Source organism: Eschrichtius robustus, chromosome 10 (assembly GCF_028021215.1).
Source record: "Eschrichtius robustus isolate mEscRob2 chromosome 10, mEscRob2.pri, whole genome shotgun sequence".
Taxonomy (NCBI): Eukaryota; Metazoa; Chordata; class Mammalia; order Artiodactyla; family Eschrichtiidae; genus Eschrichtius; species Eschrichtius robustus.
The window spans coordinates 19,876,296-19,888,827 of NC_090833.1; the positions used below are offsets into that span (position 1 = coordinate 19,876,296).

General features: G+C 53.2%; 1 protein-coding gene across 10 annotated transcripts in view; it reads right to left on the reverse strand.

Annotated features, from left to right (window-relative positions):
- The window catches only part of COL27A1 (collagen type XXVII alpha 1 chain), a 143,178-nt gene that overhangs the window by 10,683 nt on the left and 119,963 nt on the right, over window positions 1-12,532 (reverse strand). For 2 of the 10 annotated variants that reach the window (XM_068553300.1, XM_068553299.1), the window contains 14 exons: window positions 12,084-12,137; window positions 11,749-11,802; window positions 10,863-10,916; window positions 10,673-10,780; window positions 9,784-9,891; window positions 8,836-8,943; window positions 5,341-5,394; window positions 4,770-4,832; window positions 4,331-4,384; window positions 4,153-4,188; window positions 4,014-4,031; window positions 3,745-3,780; window positions 3,460-3,486; window positions 676-741 (listed from right to left, as the gene is read on the reverse strand). In XM_068553300.1, coding sequence (XP_068409401.1) covers window positions 676-741; window positions 3,460-3,486; window positions 3,745-3,780; window positions 4,014-4,031; window positions 4,153-4,188; window positions 4,331-4,384; window positions 4,770-4,832; window positions 5,341-5,394; window positions 8,836-8,943; window positions 9,784-9,891; window positions 10,673-10,780; window positions 10,863-10,916; window positions 11,749-11,802; window positions 12,084-12,137 — 840 coding nt within the window. The other 8 variants (XR_011075190.1, XR_011075193.1, XR_011075192.1 and 5 more) reach the window with 8 other exon arrangements.

Below are 12,532 nucleotides of genomic sequence, written 5' to 3' on the forward strand. Positions count from 1 at the left end.
TTGAGAGGAGTAGAGGGTCAGCCTGGATCCTGTGCAGAACAGGAAGGTCCCCGTGAGCGAGGAGTCAAGGGAGTGGTCCCAAATCCCTCGGGAAGGGGTTGGTGAAGGACTTTCCACTGACCCCCAGAATGGAAGGAAGATAACGGGCCTTTCCATCTGCCCTTCCCCCTGGATCATGAGGCCTGAGAGAGCCATCTCGGCATCACCTCTGCCCAGCATCCTGCTCAGGGCACAAATGGAAACGTCTGAAGGTCTGAGCTGGGAGGTAGTGAGTTCCCCATCGCGGGAAGGAGGCAAAGCAGCAAAGGGCACTCCTGACAGGGCTTGACTAGAGGACACCTGAGGCCCTGCTCAGCCTCATATCCTGGGGCTGAGCTGATCACTGGTCAGGGTCTTAGCAGAGCCTGTGGACTGACAATGAGCTTCCTGCTCCTGGCGGGTTGTGGGACTGAACCACGGAAGCTGCTGTGGGCTCTGGACCCAGGTGAGCATCTCTTCCTGACTCAGGAGGAAAGGGCTCTGGAGGAAAGAGAAAGGGCTCAGGCCTGTTTCTGGCCCCTGCTCTGGCCATGAATCACTCAGTGTGGGCCACATGGAGGGCACTGACCACACATGGGCCATCATTTCTGTTTCCCCCAGGAAGGGACCCCATGTGGGCAGGGCCCCTGGTGGTACCTCTGCTCTCAGTGCTCCACTAGTGTCCATCCACGTCTGGAAAGCTGCCCCAAGGTCATCTTGTTGCTGTGCAGGGAGAAGACAGGGTGTATCTCCTGGTCCCCACACACCCACCAAGTGGGAGCTCCAGGGTCTGAGCAAGAGCCCTCCCACCCCACCTTCCCTGGCGGGATCGTGGCCAACAGCACGCCTTCGGTGGAACTCTCTCCTTCTTCCCCTTGCAAACAGGCCCTTCCGCTCCCTTCCTCCAGGCACTTCCATAGTGCTCCAATGCCCTCAGGATTAAGTCCAAACTCCTCAGCACGGTTACAAGACCTGGACTGAGTGCTGCGGTCTCTGGCCCTGCCTCTCTTCTCTCTCCCACATGTGCTCCGTGCACCAGACACACTATTGAACTTCTAAGTTCCTAAGTACCATGCTCTATCTAGCCACTGGGCCTTTGCACATGCTGTTCCCATTGCTTCTTCCCTCCCTCCATCATTCCATTTACTATTCCAGTGGTACTCAGCCAGGGGCAATGCTGCCCCCAGTGGACATTTGGCAGTATCTCGAGACTTTAGGGGCTGTCACAACTGGAGGAGGGGACGCTACTGGCATGTAGTGGGTGGAGGTCAGGATGCTGCTAACATCCTACAACGCACAGGACAATCACTCATAGCAACGAATCATCTGGTTCCAAATGTCAACAGCGCTGCAGTTGAGCAACCCTGCCCTACGCTCATCCTATAGATGCCAGCTGCCATGGGAAATCTTTCCTGACGTTTCTGTCCCCAGGCTGGGTGTGGACCCCTTTCTCTACATTCCCACAGTCCCTGTGTCTCCCCTTTGGCTTGCACTGTAATTGTCTCACATACACTTGTAGCTCCATCCCTGGCGCTGGGCTTGGCAGAAACACAGCCATGGTCTTGCCATGAAAATAGTGAGGGGGAGAATCTGACAGTGAGTAAAGCGCAGGATTGGGGTCTGGGGCCAGGACTCTGGAGGTACTTCTCCAGTTCAAATCCCAGCCTTGCTACTTACTAACTGCACAATCTGGGCAAGTTGCTTAGCCTCTCTTTGCCTCAGTTGTCTCATCCTGATAATGGGCATGACAATAAAACTCTCTCAGAACTGTTGAGAGGAATAAATGAGTTAATACGTGAAAAGCACTTCTAATGCTGTCTGGCATATAACCAGCACTGAATATATTAGTTACTATTCAAAAAAACTCAAAGCCCTCTCATTTCCCATTTTTTCAGAGGGAAAAGGTTTTTCTTAGATCTCTTCACTTCCCCCTAGCTGGCTTCCTTTTACTGAATGAAGAAGGAAAGGTGTAGAGGGAGAGGCCAGGTCTGTCATTCCATTTTTGTGGACGAGGCAGAGGGACGGACGGTGAGCGCAGAGAGGTGAGAAGAACAGGCATTCCGAGCAGCTCGCGGCCCAGGGCATCCTCCTCCGTTCAGTCCTTCCCCTTGGCCATTCCCGGGAACGCCGTCGGGGCCCGCTTCTATCAGTCAATCATCACCGTGGTAAAACGGAGACGGAATTGTCAGAGGGCTTGGGAGGGGGCCATGCTTTCATACAGGCCAGGGTACCCACCAGGGGGGAACACAGGGGCCTGACCTGCCACCTTGCCCGACCCTCTTTGGACTCAGAATCTGAGCTGGAAGGACTCTGTGATATTATGATTTAAAATAAGAAATATATATTTGGTCTTCAATCCCGTTCCTGGCACAGAGCTCCTAAAACCCCTGGAATATCCTGGAATAGGGTATCTTTTGCTGTGTTAATGAGGTGGCTTTCGGACTGCTCATAAGTAGCCTAAGGATGGGGGCTGGTGGTTGGTGGAACCAACCGTGTGATCAGAGGGTTGGAACTTTCACTTACGGTCTACTGTCTCCAAGGAGGGGAGAGGGGCTGGAGGCTGAGTCAATCACCAGTGGCCAATGGTTTAATCAGTCATGTCTGTGTAATGAAGCCTGCATAAAATCCCAAAAGGACTGGGTGCAGAGGGCTTCCGGGTTGGTGAACACACGGAGATTCGGGGAGAACAGGGAAGCCCCTTCCCCATGCCTTGCCCTATGCACATCTTCCATCTGGGGGTTCCTCAGTGACAGCCTTTTATAATAAACCACTAATCTAATAAGTAAAATGTTTCCATGAGTTCTGTGAGCCGCTCTAGCAAATTAACGGAGCCCGAGGAGGGCATGGTGGGAACCTCTGGATTACAGCCAGTTGGTCAGAAGCACACGTGACACCTGGATTTGCCACTGGCAAATCTGAAGGGGGGCGGCGAGGGGGGTGGTGAGGGACATGGGGATTGGGGGATGGGGGAGCCAGCAGCAATCTTGTAGGACTGAGCCCTCAACCTGTGGAATCTGACGCTAACGCCAAGTAGTGTCAGCATTGAGCTGAATTGTAGGACACCCAGCTGGCGTCCCCAGCGTTGCTTGTTGGTGCGGGGGACCCCCCTTCCCAACACACACAGGTTGGAATCGGTACCAGAACCTTAAAGAGTTGTCAGCGGATCTGTACAGTGTACCGACAGGACCCTGGAGCCAGCGGTAGGAGGTCTTCCTGGGTTCATAGACAGGGGTGCATTTTGACTAAAAGCTTGGTATCCCGCCTCTCGGCCCAGGGCTCTTTCTGCTGCTTCAGGGTCCAGGATCCGGTATGGAGCGGCAAAAGGACGTGGGCAGTTTAGGGCCACCTTGGCCAGAGAGGGGTCCACTGCCGCCACCCGCCCCCGACACCACCCCCTAGGCCTTACCCCGCGCAGGCAACAGAGAATGTTCTCCAACTTACAAAGTGAATAGGGCTCCCTGGAGGACCCTGCAAAAGAAGAGGCTGGGTCTGTATCTGATGGGGGCTGTCGGGAGACGGGAGGGGCTGTCGGGGCGTGAGAGAACCCACCACGCTGGCCTCTGCCTGGCCCTACCAGGGCTGTGCCACACCGTCCCGGAGGCCTGGCCTGGCCTGTGAAGTCAGGGCCAGTCCTGTGAAGGCTGCCAGCACAGCCTTGGATCTCATTCAAAGGAACCCCACCTGCTGCCCTGCAGTTCAAGGGGTACCGAGCACACAGCTACCTACCGGTGGGCCGGGCTGCCCTCTGGGACCGGGAGGACCCTGGAGGAAGAGGAGAATAATGAGGCCCTGGTCAAAGGCCTCTCATCCCCCCACCCAGCCCAGGCCTCCTCCAGCCGACCTGAGACCCAGGCACGATGGTGGCCCAGGTACAGATTGAGGCCCACAGGGAAAAACGTGCCCAAGGACATGCCTGGTCATGGGCAGGGGAACCCAGAGGGCCCGTCCCTCCCACTCCCCTGTCCCCCCCAGCCCTCATACCCCAGCCCACTCACCCTTGGACCTTGCAATCCCTAGAGGAGGGGCAGAAGCAGGGAGAAAGAGTCAGAGGACCAGGCTGAGCCATGCCCGCCCCCTGCCCCAGCCCAACCCTGCCGTACCCCCTGCCATACTGTCCCCAGCCCATCCACTCACCAAGTCCCCTCGCCTGCCTTTGTCGCCCTTCGGACCCTGCAATAAACCATGGCCCAGTGAGAGGGGGCTCAGAGGGGAAGCCCCACTTCCCGGATGGGGAAACTGAGGCTCAGACTGGCCCTGGGTCACAGAGACAGTCTTGCCCCAGCGGTCTTCCTGGCCAGCCCCCTGCACATACCTGGCGTCCTGAAGGTCCCAGGATTCCTAGGGGCCCAATGATGCCTTCCTTCCCCTAAAGGAGAGAGAAAGGCTTGTGTGTCCTTGTCCCAGGGCCTGGGGAATACAGTCACAGGGACAGGAGGGTAGAGGGCAGCCTGAGTGTCCCAAGGGGATGGAAGGGAGACCTCCTCAAGGAGGGCCAGGCTATGCGTCTCCTGTGCCCGTCCTATGTGCCTTGGGGGGGCGTCACCAGCGGACGGGGGGAGCAGTGAAAGGGGAAAGGATGGCAGCCCAGCTGGCAGGAACAGCATGAGCAAAGGTATGGAAACAGGAGTGAAGACTGTGGGCAGAGGGGCTCAGTGCTGAAGCAGCAGGAGTGGCGGCCACCCGGCTGATGGCTGGCCAGCCTTGGGCCTCGGACAACTGTCCCTGCTGGGACAGACACGGAGAGGACTCACCATCAAGCCAGGAGGCCCCCGAGGGCCCTGGATGCCTTTGAAGCCAATGTCTCCTGGGGGGCCCTGTGGAAGGCAGAGGAAGGGCTGCTGTGTCTGGGCGGCCACTGGGTGAGGGCTCCAGCGCTCTGCCACCCGAGGTCTGGCCAACCTTTGCCCTCCCTGTCAAGAGACGCCTTACCTGAGAGGCTCCAGGAAGAGTAACAAATGTGCACAATTGTTCAGCAGGTGCCAGAGTGCTGGCTTGGTGCTAAATGGTGTAGGTCTCTGGTCTTAATTGTAACAACCCTTTGCTGTTATTATACCCATTTTATAGATGAGAAAACTGAAGCTTGGAGAGACCGAGTAACTTGCTTGAGGCACAGAGCAGGTGAATTGTGGAGCTGGGTTTAGAACCCAGGTCTGCTGGAATGTGAGTGCTGGGAGACACAGGTGTTCATGCTAGATCCTGGCTGTGTTCCAGCCCACGTTGCAAATGCTCAAGAAATATTTGTTGAGTGAATAAATGAATAAATGAACAAGCAGGTGGATGGATGGGACCCCAAGAGGAACAGTGTAGAATGGGGATCTGTACCTTGGGTCCGAAGAGGCCAGCCATTCCTGGGAATCCCATCTCACCAGAGTCACCCTGTGGGGAGAATAGGATGAGATGGGGCGAGTGGGCCAAGACAAGGGTGCCTGGCCAGTCATGCAGGACCCCTGGGCCTGCCTTCTTGCAGGGATATCAGCCACTCCACCTCGAAGCGATCAGATGAGTGTGAATGGCTCACAAACCAGACACCAGGTCAGCCTGGACTCCAGCGGGGCAGGAGCCTGTGCCCTCTGTCAAATGGGAAAGTGGAGGCCAGCTCAGGGCTTCCACAGGGGCTGCTCTAGAACACTCAGGATGTCCTGTCCCAGGTCTTCAAGGAAGACAGCGGAAGGACCTGTAGACTTCCCAACCCATCCCAAAGGCTCTATTGAGGAATGGGCCCCTCAAAGTAACCCCTAAAAACTGAGGGCCTGCTATGTGCCAGGCACTTTGCATGCACCACCATGCCTGTGTGTTCCCACATCAGCCTGGGGAGACACAATGTGCCTATTCACAGACCAGGAAATAAAGACTCAGAGAGGGCAGGAACTTGCTCAAAGTCACACAGATGTTGTGGAGTGTGCTAGATTCAGATAAGGTGTACAGTTTCAGAGGCCTGAGTTATATGGTTTGTTGTTGCTTAACTTTTTTTTTTTTTTTAATTTATTTTTGGCTGTGTTGGGTCTTTGTTGCTGTGTGCGGGCTTTCTCTAGTTGCAGTGAGCGGGGGCTACTCTTCGTTGCGGTGCACGGGCTTCTCACTGCGGTGGCTTCTCTCATTGTGGAGCACAGGCTCTAGGCGCGCGGCTTCAGTAGTTGTGGAGCGCGGGCTCAGTAGTTGCGGCTCACGGGCTTAGTTGCTCCATGGCATGTGGGATCTTCCCGGACCAGGGATCGAACCCGTGTCCCCTGCATTGGCAGGAGGATTCTCAACCACTGCACCACCAGGGAAGCCCATGTTGCTTAACTTTTAAAGAAACTGCTCAACTGTTTTCCAAAGTGGTCGTACAATTTTACATTCCTATTAGCAGAGTATGAGAGTTCCCATTGCTCCACATCCTTGCCAAGGATCAGTATGATCAGTCTTTAAAAATATTCTCCATTCAAATTCAAAGGTGTGCAGTAGCATCTCATTGTGGTTATAATGAGCATTTGCCTAATGACTAATGATATGGATGTTTTCATGTGCTTATTTGCCATCTGTATAGCTGCTTTGAAGTGTCTACTCAAACCTTTTGTCTAATTTTAAAAATTGGGCTGCTTATTTTCTTACTATTGAGTTTTGAGAGTTCTTTATATATTCTGGCTATAAATCCTTTACGAGACATATGCTTTGCACTTTCTCCTAGTATGTGGCTTATCTTTTCATTCTCTTAACAGTGTCCTTTTGAGAAGCAAAAGTTTTACATTTCAATGATGTCCAATTTATCAGATTTTCTTTTATGCATCATGCTTTTGGTGTCATTTCTAAGAAATCTTTTCATAACCCAAGGTCTCAAAGATTTTCTTTTACACTTTCTTGTAGAAGTTTTAGCACTTTTGGTTTTACGTTTAGGTGTATGATCCATGTTGAGTTAATTTCTGTACACAGTATGAAGTATCCAATTGTTCTGGAGCCATTGCTGTAAAACACTATTCTGTATCCACTGAATTACTTTTGCGCCTGTGTCAAAGATCAGCTGTCTGTATGTGAATGAATACGTTTCTGGATTCTTTTTTCTGTTCCTTTGATCTATTAGTATATTTATGGCAATACCATACCCTCTTGATTCCTGTAGCTTTGTAAGTCTTGAAATCAACTACTGTTAGTCCTTCAACTTTGTTCTTCTTTTTCCAAGCTGTTTTGGTTATTCTAGGTCTTTTGCATTTCCAAATGAATTTTAGAATCAGCTTATTATTTTCTACAAGAAAAGCTTGATGGGATTTTGATTGGGGTTGTGTTGAATCTATAGACCAACTTGAGGAAAACTGACATCTTAACAATATTGAGTCTCTTGACCAATAAACACAGTAAATATCTCCATTTATTTAGATCTTCCTCAATTTATCTCAACAATGCTTTATAGTTTTTTCAGTGTACATGTCTTATACACCTGTTGTCATGTGTATCTCTAAGTATTTCATATTTTTATGCTATTGTAAATAGCATTGCTCTTTAGATTTCAAATTCTGATTGCTTCTTGTTAGCATATACAAGTCATTTGCGTATATTGAGCTGGTGTCCTGCTATCTTGCTAAAACTCCCTAATTCTAGTAGCTTTATTGTAGATTCTATTGGGTTTTCTACATAGACAACCATTTTGTCTACAGATGAAAAGTTTCACCTCTTCCTTTTTGATATGAATGTCTTTTATTTATTTTTCTTGCCTTACTGCATTGGCTAGAACTGCCAATACAATGTTGAATAGAAGTAGTGAGAACAGATATCTTTGACTTGTTTCTGCTCTTTGGGAGAAAGAATTCAGTCATTCCCTTTTTTTTTTTTTCGGTTGGGTCGGGTCTTAGTTGTGGCAGGCAGGCTCCTTAGTTGCGGCTTGCCGGCTCCTTAGTTGAGGCACGCTGGCTCCTTAGTTGTAGCATGTGAACTCCTAGCTGCAGCATGCATGTGGGATCTAGTTCCCTGACCAGGGATCAAACCCGGGCCCCCTGTGTTGGGAGTGTGGAGCCTTATCCACTGCACCACCAGGGAAGTCCCAGTCATTCACTATTAAGTATGATGTTAAATATAGATTTTTCATGGATGCCCTTTATCAAGTTGAGAAAGTTCCTTGCTCTACCAAGTTTGTTGAGAATTTTTATCAGAAATGGAGTTGGATTTTATCAATTACTTTTCTTGCACCTACTGAGATGATTAATTGGGTTTTCTGTTCTCGTTTGTTAATACGGTGAATTACATTGATTTACCTTCAAATGTTATACCATCCTTGCATTCCTGGGATAAACCTCACTTGATCTTGATGTACAATCCTTTTAATGTATTCTTAGATCCATTTTTCTAAAATTGTATTGACAATTTTTGTATCTATAGTTATGAGGTATATTGGTTTGTAGTTTTCTTTTCTTGTAATGTCCTTATCTGGCATTGACATCAAGGTAATGCTAACCTCACAGAATGTGTTGGGAAATATTTCTCCTCTTCAATTTTCTGGAAGAGTTTATGCAGAATTGGTATTTTTTTCTTCCACAAACAATTACTAGAACTTACCAGTGAAGTCATCTGAGCCTTTGTGGGAAGTTTTTAAACTATAGATGCAATTTCTCTAATAGATACAAGGCTGTTTAAGGCTATTTAGAGTTCTGGGTGGGATCACCTCTCCTCATTCTGAAGGCACCGCTCATATCTCATTTCTCAGCTTTTTTCCACCCCCAACCCCGCCCGCAGGGGAGGCAGAATGGTATCTGTGCCCACAGAGGGTACTGGTCTGCCCTCGTCACAGAGCAGGAAGGTGGCTTCTGGGTCTGTGTGTGTGAACACGTGTGTTCCCTGGGGCTCACTCACCGGCTGGCCTTTGGATCCAGGCTCCCCATGGTTCCCAGGAAGCCCCGTTCCGCCTTCTGTCCCTCGTTTGCCAGGGGGACCCAGCTGCCCGGGTAACCCACTTTCACCCTTAAAGAAATACACCAAGATGACCAGTCAAAGGGAGAAAATGGCTCGAGGAGAGGGGAGGCGCAGTTGGAGAGACAGAACAGCCATTCCACAGGGTCAGTTAACATCTCCGGGTGCTGGGGCAACAGGCATAGACTTGGGGGTGGTGGAGGGGTGCTCAAAACTTCAGCCTCCTTAAGGGGAAAGTCTCTTTTCTTACTCTGGCATTCAAGGCCCACTTTCCGTCCACTCCCCCACACGCCTCTCCTCTTCATTGTTTCTTCCCAACAGGCCATGCAGTCCCCACCTCCACACCTCCATTCACGCTGTCCCTTCTTGCTCATTTAAATCCTCCACGGGCCAAGGCCATCTCTCCCTCTGCCAGCTGTCTTTATGGAGGGTTCCAACCTCTCTCCAACTAAACCTCAATCTCAGAGAGGGCGAGAGCCCCGTCTGATTCATTCCTCTCAATCTTCCCTTCAGTGTCTAGCCCTGGGCTCAGGCTGACTCAGGGCTGCCTCCGCCACCACTCAAGGAAACTTTCTAAAAAGATACCTTGGAGGGTCTCAGAGCCAGCAACATGCACTGTTCCACAAAGGCCCACAAGAGGGCGCCCATGGACAACTCAACAAATAGCTGACAGTGTCAAGGGCCTGGTAGGGGGCAGTATTACAGCTCCCTGGATAGACTATCCTTTAAGTCAAGTTTAAGCTTGGGGAGGGACCCCTGAGAAAGAGGACTCCATTTTCACACAGGCCCTGGGACATGGGCGCTCACATCAGCACTGCAGTCAGTGTCATTATAGTTAGTACCAAGGCAGAAAGGGTGGAGGGCAGGTAAGGGGATTAACAGGCGTCTGACCTTGAATCCTGGGGGCCCCTGTGCTCCAGGCAAGCCAGCCACACCTGGATTTCCTCTCTTCCCAGCAGGGCCCACGGGGCCAGGGTCCCCATCGTCTCCCTGCTCCCCCTGTGAAGAAAGAGGGCAGAGGAGGATTTTTCATGTTTCAGGAAATAGGCAGCCAAGGAGGCAGGATGACTCAAAACCTGGGTGAAGGGCTTCCCTGGTGGTGCAGTGGTTAAGAATACGCCTGCCAGTGCAGGGGACATGGGTTCGAGCCCTGGTCCGGGAAGATCCCACATGCCGCGAAGCAACTAAGCTCATGCGCCACAACTACTGAGCCTGCGCTCTAGAGCCCGCGAGCCACAACTATTGAGCCCGTGCTCCACAACAAGAGAAGCCACCGCAATGAGAAGCCCGCGCACCGCAACAAAGAGTAGCCCCCGCTCGCCACAACTAGAGAAAGCCTGCGTGCAACAACGAAGACCCAACGTAGCCAAAGAAAAAACAAAACAAAACGAAACAAAACAAAAACCTGGGTGAACCCTGGGTGAAGCTGGAGGTCAAACTGAGGGATGGAGGTCATACTGCCTGTGTGTGAGGATGGCTGGACCAGCGGGACAAACGGGTGGGGAAGGGAAGGGTCTTAAAAACCAGAAGCTCTATTTGCTCACAGGGTATGACCCTCTGGGTGCTGGCATGGAGGAGAGACAGTGAGATGGGCCATAGTCCCAGGTCCCAGGTCCCAAGGGATGAGGCCATTGCCCATGCAGGAAACTTCTGGATGTGCTGGTTCTGCCCATCCAAGTTTCCAAACCCACTCCTCGTGGCCCATGGCCTACGGCACCCCCCCATGCACACAACTCATCTCAAATGGAGACACCGTCTCTTAACCTCAAGTCCTGCTCACCTGCTGTCCTGCTTGACCGTCCCGGCCAGGAAGCCCATCTGGTCCAGTGACACCCTCGGGGCCCTGTCTCCCCACCACGCCCCGAGGCCCCGGCAGCCCCTGCAGGCCCTGGGGGTAAATAAGAAGCTGGTGAGGGCTTCTGGGGAGGGCAGGGAGGTGGGTGGGAGAGGAGAAGCTGTGAGTCACTCACCTGGATCCCCCTCCGTCCTGGTCCCCCAGCCTTGCCTTGCTTTCCCTTTGGTCCCTGAAAAGTCAAGGGGCACATAATGAGGGCTTCCTTGAGGAGGTGCAGAACACTAGGAGCTCTGGAAGGGGACCCTTCTGTGGCTGGGCCCTGCCCCTCCACTTCTTGGGCCTTGGCATCTGAATCTGCAAATGGGCCCAAGCAGCCTGACTCAGAAGCCCAAGGTCAAGGCTGGCCTTGGGGCCTGCCAGCGTTGTCACTAACCCTGGGTCCTGGGCCCTCACTGGCAACCCTGCTGCAGAGGCTCCGGGCCCTGGCAACTTCCTGGTGGGAGCGAAGCCCACGGCTGGCTGGTCTATTTAATCCCCATGGGTGTGGCTATCCCTGAGGGGTGGGGGTGGCTCTGCGGGTGGAGGGGTGCACCCCTAGGGGGAAGTTGAGGGCATTAAGGCAGCCTTGGCCCAACCTCAGTGGAGGCAGATGCAGGAGCCCTGGGTGCAAGGCAGGAAACTCCTCTCCACTGCCTCTGAATTCTTCCACGAGCATCACCACCCCCGTGTCTTCCTCCACACCCCCTCACTTCACTTCTCCCAGTTTTCTCTTTCTACAGTGTGGCATCGTGGACAGAGAGGCCAGCTTTGGATCTTGACTGCCCTGGGTTCAAATACCGCTGGCTGACCTGACAGGTGGTCTCCCTCGGGGAGGCCCTATAAATGGGGCTGGTCATCCCCCCTCCCTCAGGCTGTTTGAAGGGATCTTGGCCAGACCACACCCTGCAGGGCCCCTCCCTGTGGTTCCCTCTCTTTCTCACAGCACCCCCAGCCCTCCCTCCCATGTGCTGTGTGCCTGGGCCAGTCTCTTTCCCTTCCCTGTGGATGTCAGGGCCTCTTACCTCGTCCCCTTTCGATCCTTTGGGGCCCGGCCGTCCCCGGGGTCCCGGATGCCCCTGCAAACCAAGGTGAGATGACGCAAGGCAGCCCCAGGATTCTCTCCTGGGGAGGGTGGCCAGTCTCCGCCTGGAGGGGGGAGGTGTGGGGAGGGGTTTGGGGGTGCAGGCTCTGGGGGTGCCCCCAGGGTCAGGGCAGGAGAAACCAGAACGGGCTGCCCCAGGCCCTCCTGCAGGGAGGGTCCCTTTAAGCTTTAAAAGGCCCAGTTCTTTAATTCCCCCACTGCTCCTCCACCACCCCCTCAGGGCAGGAGGGGGATGGGACAGGAAGCACCACTCACGGGTTGGCCCTGCTGGCCTGGATTTCCACGGAGGCCTTGTACGCCCTCCTGTCCCTGGAAGTCAAGGAGAGACAGGTGAGGGGGCTCATCTTGGCGGGGGGCGGACAGGACAACGTCCAGCCTGGAGGACCCCAGAAAGCCCTTGTTCTTCCTAGCCGTGTGTCATTGTCCCCCTGAGTCTCAGCATCCTCATCTGCAAAATGGGTGAAATGATGACCCTGCCAGGGAGGATGAAGGTGGGGCGGTGAAGAGCCTAGGGGGCTGGCAGGTGGGGGGAGCTTGGGAGGGGGGCCTGGTGCTCATTCAGTGGCCTGTCCACACTGCTTCTGTTGGGAGAGCTGCTCTCGGCCACAGATGGGGACGCTGAGGTTCTTGGAGGGGAGGGGTCTCCCTGCCCCGCCCATCCTCTCCCTCCCTCGGGAAAGATCTCGAAAGATCTCGGACCCTCC